At 39.2% G+C, this 19,305-nt stretch overlaps 1 protein-coding gene across 4 annotated transcripts in view; it reads left to right on the forward strand.

Moving 5' to 3' along the window:
• Window positions 1–19,305, forward strand: part of ccny (cyclin Y) — a 56,519-nt gene that overhangs the window by 20,239 nt on the left and 16,975 nt on the right. Inside the window, exons 2-8 of one of the 4 annotated variants that reach the window (XM_030123207.1) lie at window positions 14,361–14,435; window positions 16,090–16,110; window positions 17,313–17,347; window positions 17,472–17,495; window positions 18,447–18,547; window positions 18,682–18,717; window positions 19,132–19,189. In XM_030123207.1, coding sequence (XP_029979067.1) covers window positions 14,361–14,435; window positions 16,090–16,110; window positions 17,313–17,347; window positions 17,472–17,495; window positions 18,447–18,547; window positions 18,682–18,717; window positions 19,132–19,189 — 350 coding nt within the window. The remainder of the gene's footprint in view (window positions 1–14,360; window positions 14,436–16,089; window positions 16,111–17,312; window positions 17,348–17,471; window positions 17,496–18,446; window positions 18,548–18,681; window positions 18,718–19,131; window positions 19,190–19,305) is intronic. The other 3 variants (XM_030123209.1, XM_030123208.1, XM_030123211.1) reach the window with 3 other exon arrangements.

Consider the following 19,305-nt stretch of genomic DNA (forward strand, 5'->3'; position numbering starts at 1 on the left):
AGTACTTTATTAATAATAAACTTATAGACTTACTATTGCTAATTATCCTCTTATTCATAACTGTTAGTATTGTGGATCTAAAACAATAACAGCCGACACAAAAACACAAAATGTGGCAGTGGACGGATGTGACATGGTTGTTAGGGATCCCATCATACTGATGCTCGGCATCCATGTCACCGTTTCCAGAAATGATCCCAGTGCAAAAACTAGTATCATAATTATTCATTGTATAGTTTATCATCATACTAAAGAGTAAATAACAATATAGAATTGATATTTCTTTATAAAAATGGGTTTTATTAGAAAACTGTTGATTTAAAAAGTGACGTGTGACATTCTTAATGTATGTATTGGTGTAACATAAGCAGGATGGATCAGCACCATACTCCATATTGCAACCTGTAAAAATAAAACATGTGATATGTAGTATATAATCTTGTAAGAAAAATTGGGGAATCTAAAAGAATAGAATATTTGTTTTTCAGGTAAATTCAGTTAAAATATAACTTGGCCATTTGTGACATGAAAATATAGCATTAATTGTGATGAAATTGGACAATTTTTGAGCTGAAAACATAGTTCATATGACCATCAACATGTTGCAACAGAACTGAAATCCTGTAAATTTGCATAACTTGTATTTACCAACACAAAGTTCCTTTGGGGATTCACTTATATTGATCTCTTATGCACAAAGACATAAATAAGACCTCTAAGCAAATTTTAGCTGTATTGTAAATTGACATTAGGCACAAACCATTAGTAAATCTGTCCTTTTAAGTTGCCATGTACTCTAAAATATTAAGATCAAGGCTTCTTTCCCTCTTCTCACCAGGTGTGTTTTGTTATTCTTCTTTGTTAGCTCTGCGTGCAAATGTTTTATACTTTACTACTGGACTGTTAATGTCTCCTTGGTCCTTGACCGCTTGAAGAAGTGCCTGAGTCTGATCTTCGCTAGCATATTAAACTGTCCATTTCATTTGCCATATTAGTCTAAACCATTTTTCTCTGAGGATGTGCACTCAGGTGGCATATTTCTCGTTACCACACTTTTTAGACACACTTTCAGCACCCACATTGTGTCAAATAAATCACACTCTATTTGAAAAACCAACGTCTTGTCTTCTTTGGTGAGGTGAAGTGTGAAGGTGTTCACAGAGGAAGGCAATGCCACAATTCCTCCATTAATGATAAGGCACAATAAGCTTAAGAAGCAATTAGTATAGTGTGATGTACAAGCAGGAGGGCAAGGCAAACATAGCGAGATAAAGCAATAGAGGAAGAAAAAGACAGGAAGCCTGGCTGTCTGTCTGTCTTTCCCTTTGATAGTCCTGCCTCTACCATCTGAGTCGTTTCAAGCCAGCGTTGCCTAGATACAGAGAGCAGAGGATGCAAGGATAGAAGGGAAGAGAAAGAGAGAGGGTGGGTTTATGGCTCTCAGTTGGGTGCAGAGTAAATGAGTCCTCTCCCTGCCTGACCGTGGACACTTCAAGCCCTCACATCTTTCAGTTATCTGTCTGTGTGTTTCCCTCGCGCTTACACAATTCCTTTCTTAATGCACAAAATGGACTGTGTCTTTTTAAATAGTGCTTTTTTCTTTTGAAGTGCAAATTAATAATTTTACATGACAAATCATGTTTTTTTTTCTGGCTGTACTTTGTCTATATGATCTGAATCTTTGTTAAACTAGAGTTATATTTCTCCTCCACACTTGATAATGAAAACATTGTGTCAACCACTGTAATGACTTTGTGTCTCAGCAGTTCTACTGATAAAGTTTCTGTCAGATCTGGTGTTCACCTATTGTGCTTTTCACAGCTCATACTAATGCACTCTTTCTGTCTGGTGCTACAAGAAAGTGTTATTCTGTTACAGGGAAACAGGATTTTTTTATTCCCTCAAAACCTTACACTCTAGAAGATCAGAAGAGGTATAAATCAGTAATAGACATAGAAAGTTTGAGTAACTGGCTCTCTTAAATAAAATGCCAATAACAACTTGATTTACAGCTACTTCCTTCTTGCCTTTATTTTCCATCTCTCTGTAGTTAGCTACACCATCATTTAATGCTGCGTTTTTTGACCCCTTCAACAAAATTGACCTGGTTGCCTGCCATGTCTAAAAACACAACTTTCAGACTGGTTTGGCCTTCATGCAGCTTCTGTGGTCTGCCCTGAACTTTTTTTGTTTCGGCTCTACCTAATCACAACCATCTGTCAAGTGTAAAAGTAATCAAAGGCAGAGCTCCACATCCGACACATCAGTACACATGGGCAAGTATGCTGCCAGGGAGTGTCATTGCAACAAATCACAGTGATGGATAGAACAAATTTTGGGCAGGCTAGATCTTTTTAATGCAGGCCTCCAACACAGCATGGGCTAGACTTCTACTGTAGTTCTTCATGAGGGTTTTCCTCGTAGATCCAAGTTCCATCCCCCTCCCAGAACAGGATGCTGTGGAAGAAGGTAGGGAACATAGTGTGTGTTTGTGGAAGACAAAATGACAGTTATTGCAGATGAAACTCTTTGTTAAATTGGTGGGGTTTTTTCATCTGCATCAGTGTATGGCGGGAATGAACAATGAGTTGGGGACCCTGTCCGTTTACCAATATGGTTCCAGTTCCTATACAGTCAGGATCTTCCAACCAAATGGCAAATATTTATGCATTGTTTTAATGCCAGTGGCAGACACGCTGCTTCTATTCTTTCCCTTTTTGTCACTTTGTCTAGCAAAGAAATATGCTTGGCTGATGTCATATGCTCTACTTTTCAGTAGGATGGTATAGACCATGTCATTTAAAAAATAGGAAGTCATACTGTCAAAACGTTTCTATGTGGCTCGCAGTCATTGCCAATGGCCCATTTACCAGAGAATTGCAATATTTTGTTGCGCTTATCAAAGGGGTTGTAGCATTTATATCACGAACACAGATCAGTAAGTTAGCGAGTGTATTTCAGCCTATATCTAGCAATAAAGTGGTATCTGTCCACAGTAAAATTTTTAGTTTTTGTTTGTGTACTGTCTGTTTTTTGCTGCTGCTGAAGAAAAAATTACCAAGAATTTACTACAAGTCTGTAGACCAGGGGTCAGCAACCCTGGTCCTAGAGAGCCACTATCCTGCATGTTTTAGATGTTTCCTTCTTCCAGCACACCTGATGGTCGTTACCGGGCTTCTGCAGCGCTTAATGATAGGCTTATCATTTGAATCAGGTGTGTTGGAAGAGGGATACATCTAAAACATGCAGGATAGTGGCTCTCTAGGACCAGGGTTGCTGACCCCTGCTGTAGACTATGGATCTGGTTTCCAAACTCTGACACAGATGCTTCAGAGTTACATTAGAATATAAAAAAAAAAAAAAAAAAAAAGTTAGTTTCATTATACAAGTTCAGTGGTACAAATAAGGCACAAGTAAATACTGTTTTCAAAGTAATGGTTGGCATTGAGAAGCTTCTTATAAGTGAGTCCAGTCCTCCTTGGTGCTCTGTAACATATTTGTTATCCAAGGTGCCACATAATTGCCCACAATTTACTTTTTTGAGATGTCATTTTCTCACTCCTTTGGCATTATAAGATGCATACCTGCTACATAAATGTGGTATCAAAGCCAACTCTGGCCGTAAAGTTTGCATTGTGACAAGTATCAGATGAAAACTGTTTTGCTTTGCTTCTCCAAACTGCACTCTAGAGGCTGATAGAGCAAAAAAAAAAAAAAACAAATGGAAGAGACTCAAGATTGAGACAGGAGAAACAAGATCGAAATGGAAGTCAAATGAGGCTGGATCTTAAAACATGCTCTTGTGAGATAGTACTATGCGGACAATAAGTAAATCCTTTGAAGCAACATGCTATTATGGGTCTACTTTTGGTCTCTTACATTTTTCTATTATCCCATTCCAGTCAAAACTTGCCCTGTTCGCATCCACCCTTTGCAAAGTACAGAATATTTTGATATTGTTTTATAAATTAATCGATGTTAGTCTATGTAGCACACATCATCATCAGACTTCCTTATGTAGGCTACATTAACAAGCAATACCAAATTGTGGGAAGTATACAGTGTAAGGGTCAAAAATGAACATGAAATGAAAAGTAAAGAAAGATTTGTACCATCACGTAGATTGGAATTTTCTTTGTGTAAAATGGGAAATTGGTTCGGAAAAAATCAACTGTAACCGGTATTGAAGCCAAGGTATCAAATTTTTGAACAAGACTAAGTGTAATTCACAACTTCACTTAAAAGGGAACATCTTGTAGCTTCTGTGTTTTACCTGTTGCTGAAATACAACCCAAACCTCATTTCTAATGTGGTTTAACTGTAACCCTAACTCTAGCTTGTAAATATGTCACTGGTGACCTGGTGGATGTAGAGTTTAAAGTCATTAAATGTGTATATGACCTTTGTTGTCATTTTAACCCATGCCAGACTGGTGCTCTAATACTGCAGAGCTCTAATGTGTACACAGTAGCAGGTTTGTTATCTGAGACCAGGTTGGCAACACAAAGCATGCTTCAGCACTTTCATAAAACTTTATGACTGCAGGGTTTGTTGGCTTTATTTTGCATTACAAATGTTAATGCTGAAGGAAAATGCTGTATTCCAAGAAGAACTGAGTCTGTTTTAGGCGAACTGTGATTATAAGAGCTCAAATTATCACACATCAGCGGTCAAAACAGCAAGGAAACAGCTTGAATTAAAGTTCTAAATATAGCATCCAGTGTCACACTACTAAAAACCAGCAGACATGCTGTTCCTTTTAACACGTCTATTTCCAAACACCAGATACATCTTGTGCTCTTTTCTCAAGCACTCCATTACAAGATGTGCTGTGTGCTCCTTATCTTAACGTGGGTGTACTGTTTGATAACGTGCTATTGGCAGCCAGGGCAGGGCCAGCGCCTCACCATCTGGATGCCCTCGGGCTCCGATCACAGCAGGCCAGCCAAAAACCAGCAAAGGGCTTTCCTGTCTAGGCTGACGGCGCAACTCAGAGACGCCCTCATTATGGGGTTACATGGCCAGAAAGTGTCATGAACCAGTCACCGCTGTAATGCAGATATTTCTTCTCCTCATTTGCAGATGAAGCCCAAAACAGCTTCTTCATTGTACAAGTTTTTAGATTGCTGTTGTCAAGGGAATTTTTGTGACCGTGTGATATGACAAAAATGGCGTTATATCACAATAGACCACATTGTGTTTTCATAAAATGACTGAATGAACAGGCCTATCTCTTATTACATTTTGATTTACACTTGACAAATAAAAGGTACTTCATATTCTTGTTTGATTATTTTTTTTCCTTTTAATTACAACATTCGTGCAAAATTTCACTTAAACATGTAACAGAATATCCAAACATCTGAGTCTGGGTCTTGTCTTAGGCTCTGCACTCTACAGTTCTGACATCATTCTTTCATAGGCAGTAAAGTAGAATGCGGTTTTAGCCAGTTGCTATGCCTGGTCTTTGCAAAGTAATGGTTCTCATACCCTAAGTACATCCACGCGACATAAGTAGCCCCACTTTTAGTTACAAACTCCACATTTTGTCTTGGCTCCTGTATAGAATTACCATGTTCTGTGTCCCATTCATTCTCCTGCATGAGTGTTTGTGTGGCCTTTAGGTGATATGTCCAGACTCCTCTATGATGATATGATAATGCATAGTAGGGTGTGATATATAACAGTGTAATGGCATATATCACAGTAGAGTAGCCTCATAATCAAACTCACCTGTGGGGAAGAAGCACTTTGATTTCAGTATCAATCTCCCTTCTGTTACCTTGTGTCCAGTGGAAATATTTTAGTGTAGAAATACTGCATATAGCTCCAATAACCATACTGTACTTCATCACATTTGATTTTCCTCTTTTAGTTGGAATCTACTTGCTGACAAAAACATCTCAAGTTAAAAGCAAAATCAAGACTGTAAAACTAATGTTCTTTCAAAGTGTAATATTTATAGTTGTAAACGAGAACAGCAGTACTGTCATACTGATAAACTACAGTGTACAGAGATGTGGTAATCATGCAAAGCCGGTTTGAAGTAAATTCAAAACATCTTTTCAAAGTTTTATTAGTTTTAACTTGCTAAGTAGTTCTGCTTCCTTAAAGCATGGTACCGTGCAAGGCTGCTGATCTTACAACCTTGAAAGATCATGAAATAATGCAATAAGAATTCACAGCTTGCACACCCTGAATCATAATGGAAGTAGCATTGACAAATTGCTTCGTTGCATTGTATATACCGTCACAACACCAAACCTTGCAGCCTCTGTCCAAATCAAAATATTTCTGTAAAGACTGTTTTTACTCACAAGTTTTTCATCACATAATACAGTGTATATAATCATATTGCAAAGCTGTAATCATTAATAAATATTCTAGGAAAAGTTAAATGCATGAATGAACGCACAGTCTGGGCCATTTTCATGTATCAGGAGAGGAGTTATGAGTAGACGAATGAGCCACAGTTGACCAAGTGGCCTTTTCATTTACTGTGGTTCATCTGTCTGTGTCACACAGATCTACTCTGCAGTGTTTGTGTAGAACTGTAAGGATCAGTCAGCTTAGGAAACTAATGTCCATGCTCTAACCTATTCTCTCCACTCTTTGTTCAACCTACCTCTCTAACAATACGCTACCGCCACCCCCACTTCATTTCCTAGCAGCTTCCTGCAACAAAGGAAGTTGGGTGCTTTCGTCCACTCCAGGTTGCAAAATGGGCAAAATGGGGAGGGTGGAACCACACCAGAGGTCACTGACACCAGGCGTGAATAGGGACACACCCAGTGACTGCAGATAGTCAGCTTCCTGTCTTTAAAATGTTACATCACTACCACGTTACATATACTTCTATGTAAGAAAGCACACATTCACAATGCACCGTTAAGTAGAGATGTGTTGTGAATGCACTGAATATTTATGCATCAATAACTCTTGATTAACCCACCTTCAGTTGTCCTGCACCACGCTCTGCTTCTTCCCACACACCCATCTTTTATTCAGCAATGTGTGTCACTGCCTCCTACATCGTGGCTGCTTATGTCTGTATGGATGTGGATCTGTGTGTGGATGTGGGTCTGTGTGTATCTGTGGAGTTGGATCTGTGTATCTGTGTGGATGTGGGTCTGTGTGTGTCCTTTGAGGCCCCTCAAGTATCTTTCAGACACAAAAATACAGTAGTTCAAAAGAGTTTGGACACAATAGCAGTGATTCAGATGTGTAACCTATAGAGTGCTGAAAGAGTCTCTATGATCTCATGGATGTGTATCATTTGCTATATAAACTAAGGGTGTTTTCACACTGGGTATCCAGATCCATGCCGTACCTGGATATGCTCACAACTTTCCTGCAGATGTTGCATTCACAAGCGTGTACCGTGGCCCTTGCCCGAGCATGAGTGGGTGTTACAGGCCCGAAACAGTAGGTGGTGGTGTGGAAGGAATTCTGTCGCTATCCGACAAACGTATAAATTAGAAAAAGACAGACCCTTACGTCACCAACCGAGCAACTGTTCTGTTCATCTGTCTACAATGGCAGCAATGCTTTTCTATATGTTAGCCTGTATGAGGCAAAGTGAAGAAGAACGACCTTTGTTGTCTCTGATATATCACCTAGTGGTTCGGTCAGTAAGGTGAGCCCATGCTGTGCGGATCTGAGGATTTTTCAGGAGACAAAATGAGTGCCATCTATGGTCTTGTGGTGATTAAGTCACTTCCGTTGTCAGAGTGGTGATTAGGTTACGTCCGTACCGTACCGTACTGGAGTCCATGCAGTCCGTACCCAGGACAACCTTCTCAGATGGACTCGGGTACAGTACGCGCGCTCAGTACGTTTGTATTCACACTGATAAAATTAAGTGGACTTTGGGGTCCAGCGTACTTGGATACGGACTCGGGTACGCAGTGTGAAAACGCCCTAAAGGAAATGGCCTAGAACTCATTTCTCAAATCTTTGATATTAGGACAAATGTTATTTTTTGTTCCAGAGTCAAAGTTGAAGAAGCTACAGTTATTTGTGAAAAGATTCAACAAGACAAAACTTGTAAAAGATGTAAAAAGATTAAAATGTCATGGAAGATGAAACAAACCAAGAACATTAAGATTAAGTACATAAACATTATAAACTTTAACATTAAATCTTTAGACGAATGTAACATTAAAGACATATAAAAATGAAAGCAATGTAAAAGATAAAATGACCAAAATGATGGAAAAGAAAAAACTGTATGAAAAAACATGAAGACAAAAACAATGTAAAAGACCAAACTGATGTAAAACTGAAACAAAACAGGACAAGAACAACATAAAAGATGTATTACAATAAAACTAAGCAAAAAACAAGTGATGAAACATGAACATGAAAGATGATGTAAAGGACAGATACTATGAAATGGGAAAAGCTTAAAAGATGAAACAATACAAAAATTACACCAGAGCTGTGTCTAGAAGAAAATGACAAAAAAAACACCCAAAAAAACCCACCCAAAACACATAGCTATAGACATAAACATAATCTAATTTTGTTGTCTTCAAAAACATGAAAACACAGACACATATCGACACAGATGTATGTTCTTCCAATTTCAATTTGAGTGATAAAAACTCAACATATTGCAAATAAATATTTACACTTGGGTGGTACAAGTCAAAAACACACAAGAGCAATGGAAACAGATTTACCGAAAAATGTACATACAGTACCATATTAGATGAACAACAGCACTGACATATCATAATTCAAGAAGCAGTGCAGAAAGAAACAGTTGACAACGACTTTGACAAAGAGTTTGAACCTACATTATCTGATTAGACCAGAGATTCAGTTGAAGGAAACAGCTGCCTTACTAAGTACACAGACCTTATGTCTATCAGCTCCTCAATGAGCAGATCAAGTGGGCTGTGTTTTTGTGTTGTAGTAATTTTAACAGACAAAATGTTAAAGACCAATGGCGACGATGGAGGTGTCTGTTAACATTCACATAACAGGAGTGGACTAAAATAGACATAATTGGATTTTCTTTCACCACAATTGTTAAACTTCAGTTAATATGTGTAATACATTCTGATGGAAACCCGTATATTGAAACATTGTGTTTTCACTGGCAGTGAAAATTCTACAAATTCAACCCTAAATACATTAGGATAATTTATTTTCTGATAATGTTTTTCACAATAACCTGTCTTTATTTTTCTGTCACCCAGTCCTACCAGTATCCAGAACAAACTGACCTCTTCTCCATCTTTTCATTTCATCTCCCTCCTCATCTCCTGTTTTCTCCTGTCATATCTTCTGCCCTTCGATACCCTCCGAGTCTTTCCCTTCCATCATTTCTCTTCATTTCCTGCTTTCTTCTTTGCTGTCAATCTGTCAAATCTGTCATTTTCATCGCTTCATCTCCCTTTCTCTTGCCTCCCTTTCCCTTGTTATCGCCTCGTCTCCCAGTCCAGTCTCTTCTCTTTTCTCTCAGTGTATCTGGGTGTAGGTCCTTTCTGACCTTTCCTGCTTCAATGACATCATCTATGAAAGCCAGGAAGTTGCTGATGGGGTCACCACACACATCGATTGCATGTGTGTATTGTAGTTTATACTTGCTTGCGCTGAGATTTTGGGAGGGAGGAGCAGTTACGTTTCGAGTTAATGCTTAACCTGAACTGCAGGATAATGATCATCACCTTGTGTCAACATATGCTTCATCGAAGCTTGTTCAGGATATTAAATGACCTCACAAAGCCTCAATAAAGTTCAAGCAGCCTTGAAAAAATATATTACACCCATCCACTGCTCAAACAACAGTGGCTTTCTGTTTCACCAAGCACAGCTATGTGGATGATGTCTTCTGCAGGCACCGTTTTCCATTTTCCTTGTTTATAACAGAATAATGAAACTCTCACCAACATGTTTCAGTCTGTGGGATCTAACCAAGGCAAAGAACTAGGACACTGAATTGATTCAGATATATTCAGTGGTTTTACAGTGCAGATGTGCGCCAAGGTCTGGAGCTGCTTCTGGTTTGCTACATATGTGTTAAATTAAAGAGGATTGCACATTTAGAGCAAAAATCTTTTGTAAGCTCATCTCCTGAACACAGAATCTATAAATCAGCTTTGTTTGTGGGAAAGAAGTAATATTAGAGTGTGAGATGAAAGAATTATCTACAAAAGTCTATGAATTAAGATAAGGAATCATGCATTAAAAGGCTAATTGTATTCTGCTATGTCCTGGGTCTGGCCTCAGAAATGTGTTTCACCTGTCATTCCCTGTCTGTTTCTCCATCAAAATAAAGCCATATAAAAAGATTAGACTTGCACCAACATATCTGTGTAACTCCAATATCTGTGTACCTTTTTGTTTTATTTATTTATATTTACTTCATTTATTTTTAATCGTCTTTCCCCTTATTTATTTATTTAAGTGTATGTGAACTTACAAATGTGTGTGTGTGTGTGTGTGTCTCTACAGGTATGTGTTTGAAGGGAGTTTATATATTTCTATATCTAAGTGTATTATGTCTGGCTGCATGTAAATTTATCCAAGGTCCAGTACTTGGGGTGGGTGGGATAGGTGGGAGGGCATGTGGATAGGAACTGGGTACAACAATTTCATGTTCAAGTTGTATGTTTTTTTGTGCATTTAAAAACTGAAAAAAAAAAAGACCTCGATCAAAAAAAAAAAAAAAAGGTTAGACATGCTGTATTCCTTAAAATGAATTTTCCATAAACACAGTCTCATTTTATATTCAGTCATAGCCAACACAAGTTAAACACATTCAGTTTAATGGTGTTTAATTTACAGATCTATGTATATGATTTCACTGGTCACTGTATACGTCAAACTCCACTCTGTAGTAATGCAGACCTGGCATTAACACGTGTCCTGGATGATCCCATCACAAGTGGACAGCTCAAATGCTGCAAAATGTGAACACACACTGAGAATGCAATGAGGCTGCACTGAGATCAAATCACTCAGAGATAGTCTGGGACACAGTCTTTTAGTAGTCTGAGCAGAATTGCATCCTGGGACGAAGCACTGCCTACTCAGCTGATCATCTTTGAAAGTGACACTCAGCAAGTCAACATCTGAAATGTTCACACAGCTCACAAATATATGCTTCGTACGTTTGGTGCTGCCAGAGAGCACCTGAAAGACTCTTCTCCATTAAGCAACATCTAGAGATCACAGCCTGCTGGGAAATTATACAGAGTGTCCATAAAGTCGCTTTACAATTTAACAAATGTATTACAAAAGCAAATGAATAGACAAATCTGTGGAAATTATTTCAAAATGAAAAGCAGATACTGAAGGTTTATTTGCCTCATTTAATAGACCTGTATATGGGCACCGTTAGTTGCTTGAAGCACATCAAGATGGTACTGGATATTTTGCCATGTTCACTGTAGGTCAATAATGCCCCCTGTCTTTGTTCGATATCTTTAACATAACCCCATTGAAAGAAATCCAGGTGAGTGATATCTGGTGAATGAGGTGACCAGGGAATTGGGCCATCCCTTCCAATCCACCGGTCTGGGAATGTTTGATTTAGGAACCCACCAACATATAGTCCCCAGTGTGTGGTGCACCGTCTAGCTGGTAAATGATGATTGGTTGAAGGTTATTCAGTTGTGGTGACACATATTCAGTCAGAAGGTCAGTGTAAACATTTGCAGTAATTAATCTCTTGTTGAAGAAAAATTCACCAATGATTCAAATGCATATGATCCCATAATATGATTAAAAGCTTTGATGAAAACTGAGTATCTAGAATAAATCTGATTTGCATATCTCATCAGTTGCTTTTGTAATACATTTTTTAAGACTTTGTGGACACCCTTTATATATATTATAAACATTTGAGAAGTCATCACTAAAGTGTAGGAAATTCCAGACAACCAATGAAACAAATACAATGATGTTAAGGGTGTTTTGATTGATTCACAGAGTTTACTCATGCACAGATAACAGGCAGGAAAACACCTCGTTCAGCTTGTTGCAACTTGAATAGAAAGCTTGCACGAAGTTTTAGGTCAGATGGCCTGTATAATTAAAGATTCATTAACAAGGAATGGCTCAAGACTAGGGATATAAACAATTAATCGACTAACAATTAACTGTCGATAAGAATTTGCTCGATTAAATTATTAATTGTCGGTTAATTGCCCTTGTCCACCTGTCCAAAGGCTGCCGGTTTGTCCACACTGCGACGCCGTAGCAGGGATAGCTGGTCATCGAACCGGATCATGGCGTTGATGAGTTGGAATGTCTTTATGGACATGGTGGAGTGAAACACAGTGTATATTTATTCGCGGTGCACCCCCGAATAAATACACGCACAAATGCGGGGTCGGTATCGGAGCGTTTTCCCTGGAGGTTGGTCTAGTCCACGGTCAGTGAGACAGAAGTTAAAAACATTCTCCAGGCTCCTGATTCGGGCCACAGGTATGTAATGCATTTGTGAAGCTTCAGGAGGTAGGGAAAAGGTAAATGAGCGACACGTTTCGCTCTCACTTCTGTGGGGGGCACGGACTGCACCACCCCATATTCCTATAGTATTATAAGTAGGACGGAAAGTGACGCACGCGGTTACCAACCAACACACACGCATCCCCCGGCCGTACTGTGCGCGTGCGGCCGAGTAACCCCCCCCCCCACACACACACACACACACACACACCGACGAAACGCATGCACGTGCGTGCACCCATCGGCGAAACATACACACGTGCACCCCACCATTACACACCACCACATCAACAGATGAATTCCACAGGAAACACTGACTGTATCCTGTGGTTCAATAAATCATTCATTAAGGAAAATGACATGCTTTTTTCATGAAGCATATAAACAATATTTAGGTTTTATTCTTGTAGACCGTCTTGAAAAAGAAATTCAGATTCTCAGGAAAATCGCCACTTACCAATTAATGGTTAATTGATCAATAAGGTCAACCAACTAATGATTAATGAATTAATTGATAATTTGCATCCCTACTCAAGACACGTGGTGACACATTTTTAATTTTGGTGTGAACAGCGGAGCATAGAGCTGCCCACTTGTGATCAGATGCGTCATGATAATGGCCGATCAATCAGAACAAGGACGTAGAGCCTGGCAGGTGAATGTGTTGTCTCTTCTCCAAGTTACATATCAGCAGACTATCAGTTGATGTAAAGCCTGCAAGTGCATGTGTCTCCACTCTGTCTGCTGACCTGTTTGAACAGTGTATATCACTGTGTTTTCAGCATTGAGCTCTGTGTCTTTTTGCCTGACATTGTGGAGAGTAAATTACTATGGTTATTAATTTCACCAATAGGCATCATTTATTAATTGCAGCTTGCAGCATGTTAAAATCTTGTGTGTGTGTGTGCGTGCGTGCGTGCACGCGCACGTGTGTGCATGCATGCGCAAAATGTACATACTCAGTGGATCTGTCTCCAGCCTCATCCAATACTGACAGACTTGTTTTTATTTAAGTCTGCTTTGTTATGTATATGGGAAAGCTAATGCTTGCAGCAAATGGTTAGCATGATACACAGGTCACATGTCAAGGCCGCAGGGATGTCAGGACCAGCTCAGACAAATCAATATGTTGTCTTAAATGTACAGTAGATGCAAAGTTTTACAAACAAATACTGTATGTTTTATGCATAACTAAAGTTTACTTGAAGCTGCTTTTTGCCAGACACCATCTGGGTGCAAGTATCTGTAGTTGAAGCAGTCAGTGTGAGATGTATGAACAAACCAGCTGTCAGAGTTCATCATTTACTAAATGCTTTATGGTCTTTTTCTTGTAATTTATTTTGGCTTCCATGAGCAGCTGCTGTCTGTTCTGCTGGTTCATCCTTGGTGGTATGTGTGTACAGACAATGATCTAAAACAAATCTATACCTTTCTGGTGTGTTTGCCGAGTGCATCGATTTACAAACCACCGTTTACATAGCGCTGGTGCAGCAAACTGTTGGCTGACAGATTGTTTTTCCATTTAGCTCAGTCCATTACAACAGAGGTGGTTAACCTCTAAACTGTAAAATGTTCTCCATTCAAGCTCAAAATGAAGTGTTTCATGGCAGATATGTTGTGATTATACTGGTACAATGTCATGGTTTTTGCAACCGCTTCTTATTTCTTAAGCACTGATGATGTTGCATGTTCTATGTGTGTTTGCTGTGATGTCATATCAATTTTTAGCATTTTAAGGAACAAAAACTAGCTCAGTAGCCAAACAAACAACAAGCAGACTCAAGTGGAGACTGGTTTTGTGCAAAAAAAAATGTGTCATAGCTGTCAGCTTCTCAAGGAAGTAGTGTCTGTTTGGGGTGAACTTTGCTTTTAACACACGTTTGTTTCTTTTTCAGATCTGCCCATGGAGTATAACCCATCAGATCATCCCCGAGCCAGCACCATCTTCCTCAGTAAATCACAGACTGATGGTGAGTCAAATCTATGAACTCTTTCATTTTAAGTTTTGTTCTCCTTCATTTGATTAGGATTTTTTTTTTTTTTTTTAAGCAAAGAAGGGCTAAAACAAATAGATATGGATTGGTGCTACTGAGAATGCAAACTGCAAAAGCTATGGTCAGTGCACTGACCTCCTATTTTTATCATGGTACATACTACAGAGCTGTGTGGTCCTTAATGGTCAGTAGTATTTGATGTTGTGAAGATCTGTGGGAACTATATAGTATACTCTAGTCTGCTAATACTGAAAACTTAGGCAGTGACATAATCCTTCTTGTGAGCACTTTTTTTCACATACTTCAGCCAGAAAAATAGGATTTAGAAATGTTTTAAATTATACAGAAAGCCAGAATCTGCACTTAGAAATGGATAAATGAGGGATTCTCACCAGTGTCTTTTTTGGATGATTAAATTCTTATGGCTGTTCTATCTGCAGTGCATTAAATCTGCAGCCCGTAATTTAAAGAAGACGTGGGCAACTTTAAAGCACTGTGGAATTATATATGCCTTATCCAGTATTAGAAGCTTGATGAAATCGCATGAAATTGGTACTATTCTGGCACAAAATAAGCAATTAAGCAAGTAAGTAAACCAATTTGCTGCATACCAATGAATTAACAATCCCAGATAAAAATAAAACAGTAAGAGTATTTGAGTAGTTCACACAACTCAATCAAAATTTGTTTTTATTCACATTTCTCACCAAACTCCTTTAGGATCCCTGTGCTGGATGATCTCTCTCATTTTGGCTTTCAGTCCAGTATTAAAAGCGATGTTCTCCACAGTGTGCCTTTTAACACAGCATGTTGCTTGTGTTAGTATCACTTGTCACTGATCCTTCAAACTGTGGCCCTGCTTGACAGAAATACTGCACATACTGCTCGATGTGCAATATGTGGCAGATTGTACTTCAAGCAATATTTTCTCTGATGTTTGAGTCTCGTACAGGTCCAGTGTTGGACTGGGCCATCTGTTTTTGTGGGAAAGCAGGCTGTTGCAGTGATGCAAGGATTTCAGATGTGGAGCTGTACCAAAGTACCACTGTGCCCAGCATTCTTTTATTTGTCATAAAGGAACTGCAAGCTACAGTGAATCCTCACCAGCTGCCTGAGTCACATTTTCCCAACACAGTGAGATGTTTTGATCATTGCTGTCCAGCAGTAAGAAGGATACTGCAGCAGCTAGTAATATGTAGTCCAACAAAATGTGAATTGTATTTTCAGGTTAGATATTATCTCAGTATGATGATGATGGTTTATTCACACAGAATTGTGAATAGCAGGTAAATCTTGAGCTTTAAGATTACAGCCTGAAGACTGATAAATTGATCTGATAATAGTTGTGGATGCTCTGGTGGGAATACCGGCTGCCCTCTTTTCTCAACATATAGTAGATGACTATCAGTATGTGCTTCAGGCACTGACAGAGGAAAACCTGGTCTGAAACAATGAACAGTTCCTGTTTGCCATAAAAGACAAATCTACATCAGAGGACATTGTGTTTGTCAATTAATTACCAATATAAATATGTAATGTCAATTCTGTGCACTTTTATTTGCACATCGGCCATTTTGCATATGTGTGTCTTAATCAAACATATAGATAGCATGGACTTTGTGTTTTTCAGTTGCTGTTCCCAACAAGAGAGGTAAGCATGTTTGTGTCTGGTCTCAGTAGGCGGGTAGTTGCGTATACTGTGTGTTCGGGCTTTGCAGGCCCCTTCATGTAGTCTCCAGCTGTAATGTATTAGTGCACTGTACTGGATCTGTTTTGTCTTCTGCTGTTAGCGGGCGATGTGCCTCTGCTGCTGAGCTGCTGATGTTGTCCTGTATATTCATGTGTTTGTGCTCATGTGCATGTCAGCTCATTAGACGCTCCATTACGAATAGGGCTGCATAAGATTGACCCAAAAAAAGTATTTTGATTACTGACCCGTTTCTGCTTTCCCTCATTAGCTGCACTTAATAAATCACTTCTGAAGAGGAGTTGTGAAACAAATGAAAGTTAGGCATTAATCTGTACTGAAATCACCATGGACAGAATTGCATTGCTTTAAAGTTTTGTACTTTTTACTACAATATGCAGCCCTAATTATGACGTAAGAGATCGCTGCTTCTACTAGAAAGCAGCACACACAGTCATGACTACATAGCGGAAAAGTGAAGTGTGTTTGTCTGAGAGGTGAGAAACTGACAGTATTTGGCTGAGAGGTGCCAGACAGACCACAATGTCGCTCTGTGTGAGTGTGTGCGTGTGTGTGCGTGTGTGTGTGTGTGTTCTGCATCTGCTCATGTTTGCTTTGCCAATGATCCTTTTGCCCTGTATTTTCCCAAATCAGAAAGTATAAATACACATACAGACACAAGTGCAGACACAGTGACATGAGTGCTGACACACAGCCATGTGCATTCTAACAGAAAACTGAAGTGAGCTCTATAAAACTGGCAAGTATTAGGCCAAATTAGCATTGCAAATGACCAGATGTTAACGAACAGAAAACCAGACTGGTTAAAATGACAGTCTCTTCTTAAATACTACAGTCACACAGCCGACTTTCATCTCGAAACAGCAAAAAAAAGATGAATGGATTAATTAATAACTAACACTCACCCCCAAACATAATATTTCCATTGTTACAGGAGAGAAAAGCAGGAAATGTGTCTACTAAAACTGCTGTGCTTTGTGTAATGTAGTGTAGAATTATTAAAGGCATCAGTATTAGCTGTAAATCTGTACCGCTGGGTAACTCGGTAACCCTGGATAAATGCTGCTCCCTGTCTGTGAGGGTTGTGCATTGCACAACACTGGAAGCATTTCCTGACACCTGTCCTTCTCCATCTTCTGTTTCAGTTCGAGAAAAAAGGAAGAGCCTTTACATCAATCATGTAAGTAACAGAAATGATCAAGGGGATGTTTTTAGGAGTATCTAATTCTTTTACTTTTCAACTGCCAACTGTAAAGTTATTTCCACCAATGTTAATTTCAATGTCTTCTACTTCTTTTTGCAAGTTTACACACATTTCGGAAAATAAGGTAAACACCTCAAATTTTGCTATAATCGCTTCCTTTTCGCTCCACAGTTGTTAGATTTTAATGTTGATGTCTTCTGGGACCTTCATTCAAGCTTAGACTAAGCTCAGACCAAACCTGCAGTGATACTAAAATTGAGCCAAGTCCAGTTGAGTTAATGCTATTAGTCTGAATGAACCATAAATGCATCTGCTGGATGCAGCTACTCTTGTCTATAGTCGGACAAATGTGCCTTGAATTCTGGGTGAATTAAAACTTTGTTCATGTTTTTCAAACATGTTTCAGGTACAGGATAAAAAAACAGTCATGCAGTACTTGTGATAACTCTTCAGTGAGGGTCAGGATGGTTACCTTTCACTAAACACTTGACAGGGTCTTCATCACTTTTATGCCCAACATTTACTGTGCTCTGTCATTTCTTGTTCCACTATATTATTAAACCACAATTCAACCTCAAATTATGTCACCCAACTTTTTTCTTTCATTTTGTCCATTGGTACAACTGGTGTAACTGCCTGTAGTCACCTTTGTCATGGTGACAAAGGTGCTGAGGCTAGGGTCGTAGACTTTCGAGGCTAAAAATTAGCCAGATTTTATTTTTGTGAAGCTGTCATTAAAACCTTCCCCAAAGACACGTTGTTATTCAGTTTAGTTACTTAGATGTGCATGTTGTAAATGGTTCTCAGTGTCCGTAACAGTGTTTTCATCCCGTTATGCTGCAGCTCAACTTAATCCATCACCAAAAATGATGAAGACAAATCAGTATTCTGTGGAGATTCTGTAAAGATCCACTCCATCATTTATACTGTTTATGCATGCAGCCACATGAGGAGCTGACAGAAACCGAGCAGAATTAGTTTACAGTGTACAGGTGCCCTACTTTCCAGATTAGCGGGCCTGTTGGCTGACACAAATAGAGACTGACATGCTTGTGTGTTTGTGTTTCAACTTCAGCATCACCCAGGTCCGGTGAGACGGAAGTACAGCTCGTGTTCCACCATATTCCTCGATGACAGCACCGTCAGTCAGCCCAACCTCAAATACACCATCAAATGGTAACCTGTCTGTGCGGCAGGAGCACATCTGAAAACTGCCTGTTATGCAACAAATTCCCGTCAGTGCATCATATAGAGGAGTGCTTTGTTCTTTTATGCTGACACCTCTTTTATTTCACTTTTTGTCCTTACAGCGTAGCCCTCGCAATATACTACCACATAAAGAACAGGTATGAAAAATGACTTTTGACCCACTTTTATCAGTGCTTTTCTCCATCACCCACTCCACTCCACACTGCTGGATTAAATCAGCCGCAAGGTTTAGCATACAAATAAAAGTGTAGCACAAAGAGGCCCTACATTTAAATGTCAAGCTGTGCAGATACTGTGACATTTTACCTAAAGGGTGAATACATCAGCCGTAAAGTCGTCAGAAATGAAATACAGGCTTGTTGAACGGTGTCCCCGCTCACTGTAAGCATTGGGAAGCCCATGTAAGGCAGCTGTTTGAAGGGCAAATAAATTCCCTTAAATGGTTATCATCCAGAAAATATCTTCAGAACATAAAGTCATGTTTCAGTGGACATGGAACTGTTTTTATTCCTAACACAGACTGATGTTTTCCTATCTGTTTGTTTTTCCAGAGAAGTCGACGGAAGAATGTTGTTAGACATTTTCGATGAGAAACAGCACCCACTCTCGGTAAGGCCTTCACCCAAAATACATTTTCATTTTTGCACAGGGTGGAGAGTTGTCAGGAATCATCAGGGAAGATGAAACACACAAGCTGGTGAACATCAACTCAGCCCACATGGATC

The sequence above is a fragment of the Sphaeramia orbicularis genome, chromosome 20 (genome assembly GCF_902148855.1).
Source record: "Sphaeramia orbicularis chromosome 20, fSphaOr1.1, whole genome shotgun sequence".
In the NCBI taxonomy this organism is placed as follows: Eukaryota; Metazoa; Chordata; class Actinopteri; order Kurtiformes; family Apogonidae; genus Sphaeramia; species Sphaeramia orbicularis.